The 18,425-nt window shown below is 47.3% G+C and overlaps 1 protein-coding gene across 1 annotated transcript; it reads right to left on the bottom strand.

The window, feature by feature from the left end:
* Positions 1 to 11,475: 11,475 nt before the first annotated feature.
* Positions 11,476 to 14,337, bottom strand: SELENOV (selenoprotein V). The gene is made up of 5 exons (XM_033129249.1): positions 13,538 to 14,337; positions 12,075 to 12,099; positions 11,866 to 11,919; positions 11,680 to 11,754; positions 11,476 to 11,586 (listed from the first exon to the last, which is right to left on the bottom strand). Exons 1-5 carry the CDS (start codon positions 14,335 to 14,337, stop codon positions 11,476 to 11,478), a joined length of 1,065 nt encoding a protein of 354 aa, XP_032985140.1.
* Between the last annotated feature and the right edge of the window lie 4,088 nt (positions 14,338 to 18,425).

The raw sequence follows: 18,425 nt of genomic DNA, 5'->3' as shown, positions 1-18,425 counted from the left end.
GATTTCTCCGGTTGTTTTTAAAATGGCTTGTAACAGTTGATTTTTTTTAATCAAGATTCCAACAAGATCCACACATGGCATTTGATTGACATCTCTTAAATCGCTTTTAATCTCTAACAGTTCCCCTTTCCATCCTTTTTTGTGCCATTTATTTCGAGAAACTAGGTCAGTGTCCTGTGTTTACATTAATAAAATGGCTTAGTTCCATTTTGCTATAATGTACAGCTAAAAATACTGAATTTTAAAGTTACATTTTCTGTGTGGTCATGCCATCAACTTATCAACTTGGAATACAATTAGGTCATGCCATCAACTTGGAATACAAAAAGAAAAATTATTCCTTTATTGGTTTTCATTTGTTTTGCATTTGTAAATATTGCTTTGTTATTTTCTTATTTAATTTTATATTTGTTAATACGACTCACTGGATAGAGCCTCTCCCCAAACCTTGCAGAGACCCTCGATTTAGGAGGGACCTTAGGGCAGGACTAAGACCAAGTGGAGAAAGGAAGTCGGAGGGACTCCCCCAAAACCTGTTTTGAGGCGACATCTCCTGGGAGTCCCTCAAGGCAGACACAGTCACCAAGCTGCCAAGGCAGGAGCCTCAGGAAAAGACCTGGGCTCATCGGAACAAGTTCTGATCTGGAGTCTCACCTTTCCCAGTGCCCAAAAACAAAAGGACCAAGGAAAAAAGCCAACAGTTAGTTGTATGTGATGGTGTGAGCGACTGGCTTGAGTGAGTGAGTGCGACTAGGTAAGTCTCCTGCATTTGAGTGACCATGCGGGCTCTTTGTCAGAGTGGGTGTGACAAAGTGACTGTACAGTGAGGCAAGGCTGTGTTTCTTGCTGTTACTTTGTGAGAGTTGAAAAGGTGCGTAGGAGAGTAATAACAACCAGCATCCAGGGCTCAACAAAGGTACCTTGATACTTTTCCAATAAAATCCACTCACCCTACAAACCCCTTCACTTTGGTAGACTTGAGTGAAGATCTGAGGGGGTCACAGGGCTGGGGTCACCCCATGGTGGGCACACAGCCTTCCCACCTGGCCGGCTGCTTTCACCTCTGTACTGCAACCCGTTCTTCCCGCTCCTCTTCCCCTTCTCAGTAGCAAAATCAAGTCCTCGTCTTATCTCTCAAGGCATTTTAAGGAGTCTTTTCTCCTGCTTGAACAATTTAAGCTGCATGACAGCGTGGACAATGAATTCTGACACCAATTCCCCAGAGTCAGCCAAATGTCACAGGTTAGGGACCGAGTCCTCCACAAGATGGCCCTCAGTCCAGACACGAGCTGTAAGTTCGAGGTGCCCAGGCCACTCACTTGTGACTAGCTGGTTACAAGTTCAAGGATTCTCACTGCCCCTTTAGGTTCAGTAATGCTCTAAAATGACTCACAGAACTCAGGAAAACATTATGGTTATGAATACAGTTTTGTTACAGCAAAGGATACAAGTCATAAGCAGCTAAAGGGAAAGACGCATAACTCTGGGAGAGTCCCAAACATGATGTTTCTGTCATCCTAGGGGACATATCACACTCCTGACACATACTACATGGATGTGTGAAAATACGCAGTGTTGTCAACCAGAGGCCTGAAGTCAGATTGACACTAGTGGCTCAAAGACCGGCAAAATTAGTTATTACACAGCGTGCTGGTTCTTCCAAACTAATAGTTCTTCCATACTGGCCCTTCCTTAAGAATTCTGATAAAAATGAGTCTCCATCTACTAATATTAATGCTTCAGTGATCTACTGTTATATAACAAACCACCCCAAACTGGACTGGCTTTAAACAACCACCATTTTTATTAGCGCTCACTACTCTGCAGGTTGACGGGGCTCAGCTGACCAGTTCTTCTCCACACCATATCGTCTGGAAGCTCAACTGGGCGGAACATCCAGGATGGCTCACTCACGTGTCTGTCACCTTGGTGGGGAAAGGCTGGAAGGCTGAGCCTCTCTCTCTATGTGGTCCCAAGGCCTCTGCCCCTCCACATGGGCTCTCCACAACAGTGCAGCCAGATTTCTTATCTGTCAGCCTCGGGCTCCCAAAAGTGCAGAGATGGAAGCTTCCAGCTCTTTTTAAGACTCAGGCCTAGAACTAGCACACTTCTTCCTCATTCTGTTAGTTCAATAGACCAAGCCCATTTCAACGGGAGGGCATGATCCACGGGAGTGAGTCCTGAGAGTGGTTCCCTGGGAGCCATCTTTGGGAACCGGCCACCACAGAAGACTTAACCACTATTGCCATCTGTGGAGAGTTTACTGGTAGCCAGGCGCCAATCTTGGTGCTTTATATATGGTATCTCAATGGATTCTCAATGGTGTGAGGTAAAGAATATTAATATATCCATTTCACGGATGAGAAAAACTGAGGCTTACTTGCCGTATTAGGGTTCACCAAAGAAACAGAACTAATAAGAAAGACGTCTCTTTCTCTGTATATATGTATACTGTATATGTATACATCCATACTGTATAGGCAGAGAGATTTTTAAGGAACTGGCTCACTCAACTGTGGAGGCTAGCAAGTCCAAAATCTGTAGAACAAACCAGCAGGTGTAGGTTCAGGTAAAGTTGATGTTGAGATGTTGTGTCTGAAAGCTGAACACTGGCAGAATATCTCTATTGCGATGTAGAGAATTCCTTCTTCTTCAGGAAATCTTAAGGCCTTCAACTGATTGGATAAGTCCCCCCACAATCTGGAAGCCAATCTGCTTTACTGAAAGCCAACTGTTTGTAAATGTTAATCACACGTTAAAAAAATATGTTTACAGCAAACATCTGTAGTAGCATTTGACCAAACAATTGGTCACCATAATCTAGCCCAAGTACACCCATCTAAGACGTAGTAGAGTTGAGGCTCAAGGTCAGCTTTTTTTACTCCAAAACTCATACTAATAACCAGTTCATCAGTGTGTAGTGCAGGGGATCCTGCCGACTTCGCCATGTGTCACGCGGGGTCTCTGGTCCCGCTCCCCACATAAGAACGCAGGACATGGTGAGGCCAAAAAGGAACACCCACGGAGCCATAAGTAGGGGAGTCATATCTCTATACTCTCGCTGGCGGCTGGGTTGGAGAAACAGGAAACAGGAGCCACACAATTCTCGACCCTCACTGCGCCACTTGCAGGCTCAGCCCCCATCTTCTTGCTAGCCTAGCCACGGCAGTTATATTAGTGCCCAATGGCTCACTGGTTACAGCTGACGGCCAACTAGCCACAGCTGATGGCCATTTGATCACAGTCGACGGCCATTTACTACCTGAGCCAGCACCTTTCTATGTGAGGCCGAGAGCCTGGAAACTGCTTTTTGGGGCTCTGTCCCCACACAGTGATTGCCAAAATGGACCAACTTTAGAAATGCACTGGAGTACTGGCAAGAAAAATTTTTTTTCCAAGACTTGACTCCAACTCTAGAAGACATTTCTTGGCATATCTACCCAACCTGTCCTTTCTCCAAGAATCTTGCCCACCCTGTCAATATTTGATCTTAGTGACTCCATTCAGCCCCCACAATTATAGTTGATTTTATCAAAGGTGGCACTTGGACTAGGCTGGCCAGTGAAATTTGCTCAGTTCATACTGGAGCTGGACCATCAAGGTTGGACTCCCTACTTTGCTTCTTACCAGCAGTGAGATCTGAGGTGAGTTACTTACCTCATCTGGCCTAGTCTTCCATCTGTAAAATGGGGGCGATGTAAACAATATCTACCTCATAAATGTACCTTATAAAAAAAGTATCCAAAACCTGTAGAGTTTTAATAATGGAAGTCTTCAACCTGGCCAAGGAGACAAGTGAGGCGAAGAGCCGTCCTGAGGTCCTGCAGCCGCTCTGGGAGGTGTGGGTCTGGTCATTAAGCCATTTCAGAGAACCTGTTCTGATGCGGTCTCAGTTCAACTGAGAAGCTCTCTTAGTAAAACAAGATTTGTGTAAATATTCATAACTATTTCAGCAGGCCGTGTTCCCTGTGAAGGTCAAATCTACCCAGGCAAGTGTTATTCGACAAAGGGCTCTCTTCAGATTCCTACAGCCTCAGACACTGGTGCCAGGTTCTGGGAAAACGCCCTTCAGAAGGAACACGATTGGTCCTGCTCAGTTGCCAGACTTGAGCTTTGGTTGCCCTGGTGACGATGGTGGCGTTGACATCTCTGTGTTCCCAGGCAGCATAAATGCTCAGAATTTTTCTTTCTCCTCTGCCACAAGCATGTCAGGAAAATATACAAACCCATGGGTCTGCCAGATTTCTTATTTTCACAAAGCTGTAAAGACACTTGACTCATTCCTCCACCTCTTTCAAGTCTTTGGCTCGAATCATGCTCTGTTCACCACATACAACTACACACACAGAAATGCTGTGGAACCCTCTCTTATCCCTCCTTCATTTACCCCATAGAACTTACCACTTTCTATATCTACTTCGGTTCCTTATTTATGTGGTTCATTGATTCTCCCATATGATGTGAGCTCCACGATGGTGGGAATTTTTGTCCATTTTTTCCACTGTTGTGTCTTCAACGATTAAGACTGTGCATGGCTCACGGGGGTGCTCAGTACCCATTTAGGAAATGAATGAATGAATGAATGAGTGGCCATCTGTCTGAGTGAGTGTATTTATGGATGTCACACTATGTGTGTGATACACGTCTGTGTCTGAGCATGTATGAGCGTGTGGAGGTGTGCATCTGTGGTTGTATTTCAATGTCTACATCTGCTTTTGTCTGTGTGCACCTTTGGTTAATAGGGCCTGGTGTGAGGACTTGTGTCTCTGTCGGCTCATCTGTTTGTGTCTCTATGTGTCTGAGCTCCTGATCTGGGCGGGGTGAGGGGCTTTGATGCTGTATTCTCCATCCTACCGGCTATCCTAGCATCTGAATGAGGAGCAAGAAGACCTGGCCTCTCTGAGCCCCCTCCCACCTTCCACCTTCCCAGCCTGTTCCCAACAGATGGCAGATCAACCCAGCTGTGGGTCACACAGTGACCTTCAGGGGAAGTTCACGACCCCCTTTTTGTAGAGTCCCCATCCAATGGGTGGTGAAGGGCAAACCATATTGGGGTGATAGCCAAGCTAGGGGGACTTCAGAGAAGTCATGTCAGGTCCCAATTCTCCAGCCTGAATGAGCTGAGGTGATGGAAAGAAGGACTGAAGTTAGACTTCAGGCAGGTCTTCCTCACCCTATGAATGTGAGATAAGAAAGGGGTTGTGTAGGTTTATGGAGGTTAGGGTTTCACAAGTTAGCAGAGGAGGACTTGACAGGAAAAAAAAGTCTGCATTTTTTAGGCCTTTGCAGGATTCCCCAGCAGTTAATGGAGGACAATATGTTGATTATTAAGGGACACCAATGGCCATCTTAAATACAGCCTCAAGAACTAAAGCCATGAGACCAAAACTGATTAATTTCATCACAACAGAACTCAGGATTTCTCTTCACCAAGGGTGTCCTGTGGTAACAGGACAACGTTAATAGACAACAGACAGGAAAAATTATTTGCAATATCTAAAACCAAGAAAGATTAATATCTAGACTATACAAGGAACTCATGCCAGTCAATAAGAATAAGACAGAAATCCCTGTAGAGAAAAGAGCACAAGATATCAACAAGGAATTTGCAAAAGAAACCCACAAGGCCATCAAATATATGATGAATAATCAAAGAAATGCAAATTGAAACAAGGAGATGTCATGACACCTAGTAGACTGGTAAAAAGCAGAAAGCTGGATAATGCAAATGGTGGTGAGGATGTGGGGACCCAGGAACCCCCATCTACTGTGGGTGGAATGTAGCCTGGGACAGCCATTCTGGAGGACAGTATGTTCCCCCCTCAAGTCAAAGTAGCCTGTGACCCAGCAATTCTGCTCCTGGATGTCATCCTAAAGAAGTTCTGGGACGGCAGGATGACTCAGCTGTTTAGAGAATGAGTTCTGAACAACAAGGTTGCCAGTTCGATTCCCACATGGGCCGGTGTGAGGTGTGCCCTTCACAACTAGATCGAAGACAATGAGCTGTGCCGCTGAGTCTCTGGAGGGACAGCCAGCTGGCTCAGCTGGTTACAGCGCGAGCTCTGAACAACAAGGTTACCGGTTCAATTCCTACATGGGATGGTGGGCTGTGCCCCCTGCAACTAAGATTGAAAACGGTGACTGGACTTGGAGCTGCACTGCTCCCTCCACTACTAGATTGAAGGACAACAACTTGGAGCTGATGGGTCCTGGAGAAACACACTGTTCCCCAACATTCCCCAATTAAAAAAAAAGTTCTCACACAGGTCCGTGAGGGGGGTGCATGATGATGTCCATTGCAGCATTATTTACAGTGGTGGCTGAAGCTGGGGACAGCCTGGGGCATCCACCCCCTGTGGAGAGTAATCAGAGCAATCCGGGTAATCTGAGGGGGACACACACCAGGGAGTCCCGTCCAGCTCTCAGAAGTAGTGGCCTACATCTGCACAGAGAAACACGGGGATGTTTAAACATAGTGCTTACAGTAATGAATTATCAGTTACGAATTATAAGCCATTGGGGAAAAAAAATAGGAATTCATGAGTCCATACCTATAATAAATAGAGAAATACACAGAGGCATAAATAGGGAGAGGAAGAGGCTCTTGCTTACACTTGGATGCTGAGTGCTGCCTAGTAGATGTGGCAGCAGCTCTGAAGCTGGAAAATCAGGTTGTAAGCATCATGGTAAAGGCAAGAGTCATCAATGGATGCTAAATCTGTGGAAAATCTTTCATGAGGAACAGAATATTTGCAAAGTTCTTGACACATCTCCCCCACAGATTGCTTGTTGGCTGCAAAAAGATGGGGGAAATGGTAACTACACAGGGGGGAAATGGTAACTACGCAGAGGGGAAATGGACAATATCATAACTGAGTGAGCAAAGTGAGGGGCAAATGGACACTGTCACCTCCAGGTGTCCCTGAGAAGAACACATGTCACTTCTGCAGTATTCCAACTGAGAATGAATAATTTCAACCTGGTCATGAGAAAACCTCAGACAAGCCCCAAATCAGAATGTTCTATTAAGGGGGCAGGGGCTGTGTTGTTCACAACTGTCATAAATCACAACGTCATAAAAAGCAAAGGCAGGCTGTGGAAATGTTCCAGATTCAAGGAGGCTAAAGACACATGACAATGAAAGGCAATACCTGATCCTAGACTGGCTTCTGTAATGGAGACGGGAGATGCTACAAAGGACTTTATTGTGTCACTTGACAAAATTGGCATATGGACAGAATATGAGATGAAAGTGTGGTATCAATGTTGAAATGATTAGGTGATAACTTTGCTGTAGTTACGTAAGAGAAAGTTCCTATTCTTACACCCCAAAAGTACTTAGGGGTGAAGAACCAGGATGTATGTACCTTACTCTCAATTGGTTCAGAGAAAAAAAAAAAGTGTGTGTGTGTGTGTGTGTGTGTGTGTGTGTGTGTATGAGAGAGAGAGAGAGTGAGAGAGAGAGAATATGAGGTAAAATGTTAAAGGATAGGAGTGTTCTTTGTACTGTTTTTATTCTTGCATTATTGCATTATTTGTGTTAGTTTGAAATTATTCGCAAGTAAACATTGTTTAAAGTTTTAAAACAGCGCTTAGTGAAAAAAGTAAATGAATTCAAAAAAAATTTTGAAAAGTAAAGTAAACGAAATAAAAATTGTGGTATAATGTCTTCTGTACAAATTCAAAATACAAAGCCACAAAACAACGAAACACATTTGGCAAAGACCCACAGAAGAAAAATGACAGGTGGGATGATGTAATTAAAAAGAAAGCAACTGATCAGTCCATCTACAGAAGGCAATCCTCAAGGGGACCAGTGAGGATTCCATTGGGTGCGTGGTTTCAGGAGAGGGTTTCACTCCACCCTCTGGGCTTCTGGAGTTCCCTGGTAAGATTCCACACCTGCTCCTGGAGGGTTCCCCATGGCTGCCCCCTCAGGGGTTGGCCAGCGTGGGGATGCAGATTTGCCCAGACAGGGGAAGCTGCCAGTTAGGTGCCGCAGGCACGCCTGGCCCTTTGGAGCTTCCTGTCCCCAACCACCACACACAGTTTCCTGACACCAGGCCCTTGCCCAGAGAGCTCTCTGCATACAGCAGATTTCTCTAGAAAATTCTATGCAACATTTATCTAGCAAATAAACTGAGCCAGACCCTGTGCTGAGGACTGGAATACAGAACTGAGGGTAAGTGGTTCCCTCAGAGGCAGAGCTGGCCTATCACAGGATGAGAGAATGGGGTCCAAGTTCTTAAGACGGCTGGGAAGGGAAGGGTCACTAACAAGGGAGGTCAGGAAGCTTCCTGGGAACGAAGGCTGGGCTGTGAAGTGTGGGTAGAAGTTCATAAACCCACAATGGGCAGGGGTGTCTGAAAGGACAGCGAGGAAGAGGGGTTCCTGGTGTCCTGTGTTTCTGGAGCAAACTTGGGAGCAATAAGACCACCTTATGTTCACACCAACCGACCTCCCCCACCCAGGGCAGACTGCTGGAGATGCTGGGAGCACTGAAGCAGGAGACGGCCACAGACCTCAGGACTGAGTGTGGTAACGGCAGACACAGTCAGACCAGAACACAGGGAGCCAGACTCTGTATGTATTTTCCTCTTCATCCCATATGGCCCCATCCCAGCCTCAGCCACCTTCAGAAAAGGACCTGACCCTGACGGCAACATTTCAGCCCTTCTCATCATCTTGCTGAAGCTCCTGAGATGGGAGAGAAGAGAGAGAGGAAAAATTAGTAACAATAATGATGACAACAAAAACTACATAAAAATAGTAGCATTTATACCAGGCTTACTATGCGTCAGGCACCATTCTAACGCTTTCCATGGATTACAATGCCTACTTGCATCTCCTTGCCATTTTTCAGACACACCGGACACTTTCCTATCAGGAGGCCTTTGCACAGCTGCTCTCTCTGCCTGGAATATTTTCCCTCAGACACCCACGTGGTTCAATTCCTTCTTTCAAGTGTTTAAATATCACCTTCCCAATGAAGTCTTCCTTGACCACTCAATTTAAAGTTGAAAAACTTCCCAGCACTCCTCACGCCCCTTCCCTGTTTCATTTTTCTTCTCACCACTTATCTCCATCTAAAATTGCCTTTATTTGCCTATGTGTCTTGTTCATTGTCTGTCTCCCCTCTAGAACGTCAGCTCCAGTAAGGCAGGGGTTTATATCTGTTTTGTTCACTTCTGTATCACCCCCAGGGCCTAAAACAGTATCTAGACATTGTAGGTACTCAGCAAACATTAGTTAAATACAATGAAATCCAATGTGGTAAAAGAAATCAGAGTTGCTGCTTTACAATGGACAAAACTGGAGCACAGAGAGGTGAAGGTATTTGACCCAGGTCACACAGCCAGTAAATGCCAGCGCTGGGATTCAAAGCCAAGCAGTACTGACTTACCCATTACTCACCCTCTAGATCTGTAACGTGGAGGATTGTGGCTCTTATCCACCCCAAACTCTGCCCCCATTATCCTTCCCCATGGGGTTCAGGGGAATCAACTCCACCCCCAGCTCCAGGAATGGGTGCATGACTCAAGACTGGCCAGTGAGAGCATTACATTCCCTTGGGCCTCAGTGATTGGTTCAAGAATGGACATGTGACCTAATCCAGCCCAATGGGAATCTTCTGCAGGATTTAAGCCACAGGAGGGGGAAGCTTCCTGAGAATAAAGTCAGCCCAGGAAAAAAGCAGAACCCAGAGCAAGAGAGAGAGTCAGATTCCCAATAGCAACCTCCTGGTGCCTGGATGCAGCCATGCCTGAAGCTAATTAACCCCTAGACTTTTATTCCCATGAGCTAATATTTTTCCGTAAGCCAATTTGAACTGGGTTTTCAGCTGCAGTCAGAATAGTCCTGATTTCAATAACAACAACAGCTTCACTTACTGAAGAAGCGTTTTGGCAGGCCCTCCCCTACAACAACTAACTGCACCCCACTTCATCCTTGTGTGGCTGGTGGGTCCAGGATTTGAACCTAAGTCTGTGTGATGCTGGAAGCTGCATGTATAACCGCTATTGTATTCTGTATATTGGTGGGTGTGAGAAACAGATCTCTGTTCTGCCTCCCCTGCTCCCCACCTCCAGTGTGTTTGCGAAAAAGTAGACCTACTAAGAGCCTGGCACATAGTAGGGATTCCAAGAATCCTGTTTATAATGCTTTAGAAACATATGGACCTCGTCTAGGTCTTGATTCCACAAATCACCTATAAAAAGATATTTTTGAGACACTTGGGTGCGTATTGAATGGTGTTGAGACATTTTAAAATTTTTGTTGGGTGTGATAATGGCCTGGCAGTTCTGTTTTAAAAACTTATTAGAGATGCATACTGAAGTATTTACAGGTGAAATAACATGAGGTCTAGAACAGACTCAAATACTACAGTGAAAAATAAAGGAGAGGAGGAAAACAGATGCAACGAAAGAAGAGGAAGTTGGTAATACTTGACGTGGGCAATGGGTACATGGAGTTCATTATACTAGTTTCTCAACTAGTATGTCAAAAGTTTCCACAAAAAAAAAGTTTTTAAAAATTATAGCCTCCATTTATATAAAGTTCTAGAAAAGGCAAACTAATCTTTGGTGACAGAATGCAGATCGGCAGTGTCCTAAGGTGGGGTAGAGGCTGGGAGAAACTCAGGGGGGTGGTGATGGATATGGTGTTCATTATTGTCACTTTGGTGATGGTTGCACAGATGTGTTCACATGTCAAAATTCACTGACTTCTATGCCTCGAACATGTACTGTTCCTCATATATCGCTTACACCTCAGTAAAGTTGAAAATAAATGTAAAAAATAGATATCCAACACATGAAGCAGTAAATCAGTAGCAGCCTTAAAAACTAAATGTTAAAAATCAGTAGCTTGCAAATGTTTATATACTAAGTGGTTTCAAAACTCCAGTATTGGCGGCAAATAACTTACTGTGTAGACACGTCAGTACCTTAAAATACTGTCAGCAATAGAATTTTCTGCAGTGCTGTATTCGTGTTGTGTATCTGTGCTGTCCAATACAGTAGCCACATGTGGCTACAGAGAACTAGAAACATGGCTCGTGTGACTCATAACTGAATTCTTAATGTATTTAATTTTAATTAACTTAATTTTAAATGGAAAAACCAAATGCTGTTATTGGATAGCATAGCTTTACAACTAAAACCTAAAAAGAAGAAGAAAGGAGAAGAAAGAAAAATAAATAAATCTAAAGTTCTTTTGAAAAAAACTTTATAGCTGACATACACGGAGCCCTAAATCGAGCTGTGCACGATTTAGTATCTTATATGAGACGACTCACAGAATCATCTCAACAGCCCCATTTTACAGATGAAAACATTGAAGCTCAGAAAGGGTGCCGATGACTTGTCCTGATTCTAACAGTGAGGACTGACTGAGCTAGGATTAGGGCTGGCGTCTCTTCGTCCCGCCCACCCACACACCCACAGTCCAGCCTCCACCCCTCCCACCTCATCTCCCTCACCTCACCTCCAGCTCACCAACAGTTGCCTGCTGCCTTTTCCTGATCTCCTCATTGATAATGTTCACAATTTTCTCTAGTCTGGCCTCATCCACAAAGCCATCACCTTTCTGGGCACCGAGGGGAAAGTGCACAGACATGTGTTTCCCCCCTTCCCAGGACCCCAACACTACCCTCCCTCCCTGTTCGGGACCCTTGCTCACCTTCTTGGAATGAACCAGTTTTTCGTCCACAAACACTTCAAACTCCCCAGCGGACACGGTGGATATATCCTCCTCCTGGGCAGGGAATATTGGGGGTCGGGGGAGGTTAAGAACTCTACTCCAAGCCCCTCAGGGGTTGTGGAGCCCTGACTACCCACCACTCCCCCAGATCAGCAGCACACTCACAAAGAGTAGACAATTGGGAAACTGCTGCTCCAGACTCTTTTTCAGTAGAATGTACTGTGGGGAGGAGATGGGATCATTGGGTCACAGGATCACAGGATCATGGGGTCACAGGGTCATGGGGTCAGGGGTTTTGTGGGGAGGAGAAACAGAAATTCCTTGCAGACTTCATGTCCCACATTCCCTCCACCTCCAAAGCCAAAAGCACTCACCCGAAGGCTATAGCTTCAGAGGCCACTGGAGGCCAAGGGCAAGAGGAGGGAGGCAGAGAGAAACAGAAGAAAGACACCATGTCAGTATCTCCCAAGTCCAGAGGGACCCTGTGAACCGCTAAGTCAGGTCACATCCTTCACCTGCTCAGAACCCTCCCATAGCACCGTCTCACTCAGGGCAGAAAACCACAGTCCTCCCTGTGGTCCACAAGCCCTCTCGTGACCTGCCCCATCTCCTCCCACTCTCTCCCTGGCCACTCTGCTCCAGCCACAAGGTCCTCTTCGCTCTCCTCCCAGCATCCTGGCACGTCTTTCTCAGAGCCTCCGCAATGGCTGTCCTTCCGCTGAATGCTTTTCCTGGTGTCCCCACAGTTCCTCCTCCCCCCTCCTTCAGGTCTTTGTTCAACTGCCACCTTCTCAGTGAGCCCTTCCTGATGACCACCCTAGCTAAAGCTGTGATACTCCAAGATGCCTTTTGTCCATAGCACTGATCACCTTCTAGAATACCAGATAATTTACTGTGTGTCATACTTATCCCACACCAAAATGCCAGTGCCACAAGGACAGGATCACTGACACCACTCTGTCCCGGATGCTGAGAACAGGGCCTGGCATATGGGAGGTGATGGAACAGTTGTTGAGTGGATAAAATAATGAATACATGGAGTCAGAGAAGAGACAGTGAGTGGAGGAGAGAGACAGAGTGGCAGAGACGGCCCTGGGCAGAGATAGAAGACAGAAAAAGTGAGACAGGGAGCAATAAGAGGGAGAGAATCTTCTAGAGCAGCAGAGAGGCATGGATATTGGAGGCAAGACAAAGCCCCTCCCCCCGTGGCATTCGGCCCTAGGTCTCAGGAAGGTCAAGGAAAGTCATTGCTGATGTTGTCGTTGACGCAGAGACTAGGGCCAGCCTCCTTTGGCTTTGCACTTGCTGCTTCCCCTCCCCCTTGCTACGTTGATCCCCTCCCCCACCCCACCCCATCCTCCAGCTCTTCACTTAGCAGCCTCCTTATCATCACTGAGAAGTGGCAGCTGAGGTGGCACCTTCTGAGAAAGGCCCTCCCTGACCACACAATCTGAAGTACCCCACCACTGGTCCTTCCTCCTGGCACTCTGTCTTTGGGTCAGTTGCCCAGCCTTGCCTGGGGACAAAAGCAGGTGGCTCTGCTTAGCACTGCATCCCCAGCACAGGCCTGGCCAACGGTGCGCAGGCTACTCCAAAATGTATCAATGAATGAAGCTCGGAGCCAAGAATGGAGAGGGCGGGGCAGAGCAAGGATTTGAACCCAGAGCTCTCTAGCCCGGAAGAGAATAAGAACGATAGGTGGAGCCAAGTTTCCGGTCTGGACATTGGGACTCCCCTCTCCTCGCCCTACCTGCAAATCCTCAAAGTCCCAGCACCTGCCCGTCCAGCCCTTTCCCCACGGGGAGGAAAGCAGGCGTGGGTGGGAGCAGTCCCTCACCAGTAGATCACTCGAATCACTATCTTGTTGTCCACTGGGAAGTACACGCTAGTGGAGGCCAATGTGTTGGCAGAAATAGGTAAGGAGGTGGCCGGTGGGCTGGGCGTGGGAATAGGTCCAGCAGTGATCTCTGTCAACTTGGTGGCCGCTGGATCTGCCCTCCGGGTGAACGCGACAGTGGGCCCGAGTAAATCAATGGCCGATGGAGTGAGCTCAGGATCGGGCTCTGGGATGGGCCCGAATTCTTTGGCGACTGATAGGACGCCCGTCGGCGCAGAATCCTTATCAGGCGACAAAGTGGGCTCCGGAGCAGATTCTGGGGGCGGATCCAAAGGTAGGGCCGAGCTCGGGAAGGATTCCGAGGCAGGGACAGCGGCCGCGACCGGGGCGGGGACTGGGCGTGGCGTTGGGGTTTGGGTCCTGATCGGGATCAAGGTCCGGACCTGGGTCGGGGTCCGAATAGGAGTCGGGGTCCGGGCCTGGATCGAGGTCCGGACCGGAATCTGGGTCCGGACCGGAATCTGGGTCCAGACCGGAATCTGGGTCCGGAGCGGAGTCGGGGTTCGGACCGGAGTCGGCGTCCGGATCGGAGTCGGGGTCCGGACCAGGGCGGAGGGGACCAGGGTCGGGGTCTGGACCGAGGCTGAGGCCGGAACCGGTGTCGGGGTCCCGATCGGGGTCGAGGCAGGGCTCAGAATCGAGGACCGGACGGGGTTCGAGGGCCTAACCGGGGTCGAAGCCCGGACCAAGGCCGAGGTCCGGGCCGGGGAGGGGGCTGGAGCCCGCGCCTGGTTGTTCATGGGGGCCATGGGGACCCGGGGAAACCCGGGTTGGGATCCCACGCGCCCGCCTTCCTTGGGCGGTGGAGAGCCTTGCACACACCAGGGTTCTAAAATGGGGCGCGACCACAAGGGGAGACTGTTACACGGTGTTCCACTCGCTGCGCAGGTTCCAGTGCTCTGGGCCAGGGAGGGGGCGGCTAGGCCTCGCCTAATAATTCCTACCCCTTTAGCCCCCACCACCGGGGTAAGGAACACGCAGGCTGCCCCAGCGTTCCCGTCACTGTCGTTAACATTCACGTGTTGTATACAAGGTCCCGGTCGGTCAATTAAATTCGCGAACTTTCCATCGTGTAAGCAGACGGTTTATATGCTTATCCTGTGCACGGTCCAGTACTGGGTGATTCTGGGGACAGAGCAGCGATCAGGAAAGCCCTGGTCCAGGGATCAGGCTCCCTGTCCAGTGGGGGAAACATACCTCTCACTAAACAAAGACTGACTAGTTTGGTCAGGACTGGGGTGGGGGACGCCCAGGCAGAGGGGTCAGAGACATGGTGAGGGCATCGCAGGGACCTGTGGGATCCCAGAAGAGGTGCTAGAACCAGTCTGGGGCAGAGAGGGCTCCCTAGAAGAGGGTTGACAACTGAAAGACCTGGAGAAAAATAATAATAACGGATTTTACATTTATATAGAGCTAAGTGCTACACACATGCCCACAGCTAGTAAGTGGCAGAGCCAGGATTCAAACAAGCTGTCAGACTCCAGAGTTCTTTTGCAGAAGCAGTCTGCCAAGAACTCTGTCACACAGAACTCTATCACAGGATGAGCAGCTCCAGGGTGGGATGTCCTCATGTTCCTTCCTGAATTCCCAGCTCCTAGCACAAGTGCTGGCACCCAATCAATATGTCTTTTTATTTTGAAATAGTTTAACACAAGAAGTAGGAAAAATAGTACAGAGAATCCCTGTGTAACTTTCACAATACATAAGTAATAACACCTTATGTTAACCACAGGATGTAAAACCTTATGTGAAACCAGAATGTTGACATTGGTCCCATACTATTAGATCAAGTACAGACCTTGTTCACATTCACGGAAGGGTTTCCAATAGAAGAGAGTCCTGACCTCTCTCTTTGTTTCCCTGAGCCCTTCCTCTGTTAAACCTTGGGCCTGAGTCTCAAAAGCCAGGAAGATCAGGAAACATATCCAATTTTCTGTGTGATGCTAAGCAAGTCTCCACCCCTCTCTTGGCTTCAATTTGCCTCTCTTTGAAATGGGCTTTCCGCTTCTAGATAATATTGAAAAGTAACATTTACTGAGCACCTGTTATGTGCCAGCCTCTGTTATAAAATGCTTTGCACTTATTATTTAATACAACTCTCTGCAGCAGATTCTATTAGCATTCGCATTGTACCAGTAAGAAGACTGAGGCACAGAGAAGTGAAATAACTTGTCTGTGTAAGTGGCAGAACCAAGATCTGGACCTTGGCAATCTCCTTTCTGTGCAAAAATAAATAGACTTTATTTTTTCAGTGATCATTTGGGTTACTTTATGTACTATTACCATTGTGCTAAATGCAGTAAGTTTGGGCCTGAAAGATTTAAAGGTTGGCCAAAAGAAAAAAAATTTCAAGTTGCCCCTTGGTGTGGAATGCCTTCTACCTTAGTCCTTTGGGACTCTGCTTCCTTTCACCTGTAAAGTGAGGGATTTGGATCAGAGTAACTTTTCCTTCCCTGCGAGCTCTGATAATCGGAGATGGTCTTCCTTATCCCGGAAGCTGCTACCTTAGGCTAAGCCTGCAGCAGCCTATGTATGAGGCAAAGCCATGGAGCAGGGCCTGCTGATTTGGATAGGGGACTCTTCCCTTATGATGGTCAATCAGAGAACTTCAGTCACCCCTATTTGATAATCCAGCTAGCACTGTTCCTACTGGATGTAGGCAATGGATGTGTAGGCTACTGGATGTGTACGGCAACAGTGTCAAGACTGTGCCATAGGTAAGGCATTCTTTAGGCCAGGAAGTACATCAAAGGGGGAATCCATGGGACTCATCTGCCTGCCTTGTGTTTATACAGCCACTGATCAAAGTAATATGAGTCCTTCCCATCCAAGATGGGAAAGCACATCTTCCCAGCGTGGGTTTTAAACTGAGTTCTGCTCTCTCAGGCTGCATCATTGGTTCAAGGCAACAAAGACTCTGGCCTCAACTTCGAGAGTTATCTTAGGAGGACTCATGGGCTGCTGTCAATGTCTGTATTTAATTTCAATTTAATATTATTTTATAATAGGCTTTCGTTTCAATGTCCACTTATTCTTTAATGGTAAAGTCATTCCTCATGACCATTCAATATAGTGAAACCTGAAAGAATTTATAGGTATTTATTCACTATACAGTCTCTGTTGACTGAATTAAAGGAATATACAGATCTCGTGGCTGACGGTCTAATGAAAGGATTCCTTCATTTGTTCATGTGTTGCTATATTCCATTTGTTATTTTTCTCTGTTCTTTCTTCTTCAGTTCCCATGATTTTGCTCATTTCCAAAAGTCCTTGAGCACAATCCCAGCCTACAATCCGCTAGAAAATATGGGGAAGGAGGATTGGTGTTGCGACCTGCACAACACAAGCCGTGGGAAGGCGAGGGAGGCGGCGAGGGTTAAACTATAATAAAGAGACAGAGACTCATATACAGTTAAATCACAGAGGACCAAGGGACTCGCAGCCTCAAGAGACTGGAGCCCCGAATCGGGTCACTGACGGTATTTATTGATTACAAACAATGAACATCACATGATTAGAGGCAGGGTCTGTGAAACTCTTACACCATTTCAAAAAAATGATTTCAGTACCCAATTATTTGTCCCAAAGCAGCCGAAGCATGTCGTCCCAAGATGACTAAGGTGCGGTATGCACCACCCTGGGGGAGAGAGTCTCTCGTGGTGAAACTGTCCCATGAGCTGAGCAGAAAGAGCTTGATCTTATCGCTCTACTGGGCCTGTCTCACAATAAGGTGAGAGGGAGTAGCAGAGGCAAGCCGCAGCTTCCCACAAGCACAAGAGAAAGGAGGGGCAAGGCTCCCTCCTATTGTTTCTTATAACAGCTCATTGGGGTCTCAACGGGGTCCGTCTGGCTTGAGTTGTCCCTCCCGCGAGGAATCTTACTCGTCGTTGACCGCAGACCCTTCTCTTGAAGACCAGATAGAGAGACTCAGGATATTATAAACTCCATCCCAGAGAGGCACAGTCCCACAAATTCTTCTTTCCTTAGGGAAAGGTTGGGGGGGACAAACGGCTAGGCTGCTGTGTGACCACAGATTGGCAGGAATTGGCTGATGTAGGCTTTTATTTTTTTAGTGGCAAACAGTATTCAATGTGTAACTGTCTTGGGATATTCCCAATATTAAGGGTGATTGTCCCCCCCCCTCTGCTAGATCTCACATTTGTTCCATCTCATTTGGAAGGAAAGTTCAGGACCTGGAGAGGCAGAGACAAGTCAAAGTATTTGCACTTTCCCTTTATTCTACATCCAAAATAGCACCAGCAACATTTGATCACTGCCAGCCCTGCTTCCTACCACTTGCCAAAGACTGGATTCTTCAACTGTTTGAACGACATCCACGACCCATGTCTTATTTCTGTTTTCCAGTAAATTGATGGCATGAGAAGGGAGTGTCTGTGTCCAACAGCATGGATGGTTTTCTTTCCAGAGGGGGAAGGCAACTGATTGCAAAAGTGGCCCCAATTCCCCACCCATGCTGGTGGAATGTGACTGTACCTTCTCCCATCAAGATGTGGAGTCTGTTTCCCTACTCCTCGAATCTGGGCTGGCCTTGTGACTTGCTTCGGCCAGTAGCATTCGGGAGAGTGATGATGTTCAGCCAGGTCCACTCTCTCGGAGCCCTGCCTCAGCCACGAGAATAAGCCAGGCGGGCCTGGTGGAGCACAGCAGAGCAGCCAGCCTCCAGCAGACCCTGAGCTTACTACACACATTCATGAGCCCCTCGCAGATCAGGCCAGCCCAGCCCAGTCCAAAGCAACAGAACTCCAGCCAACCTGTAGATTTGGCAGCAAAAACATGTTTTGTATTTTATGCCATTGAGTTTACGCAG

The sequence above is a fragment of the Rhinolophus ferrumequinum genome, chromosome 15 (assembly GCF_004115265.2).
Source record: "Rhinolophus ferrumequinum isolate MPI-CBG mRhiFer1 chromosome 15, mRhiFer1_v1.p, whole genome shotgun sequence".
In the NCBI taxonomy this organism is placed as follows: domain Eukaryota; kingdom Metazoa; phylum Chordata; class Mammalia; order Chiroptera; family Rhinolophidae; genus Rhinolophus; species Rhinolophus ferrumequinum.
This window is presented reverse-complemented; position numbering and strand designations above follow the sequence as displayed.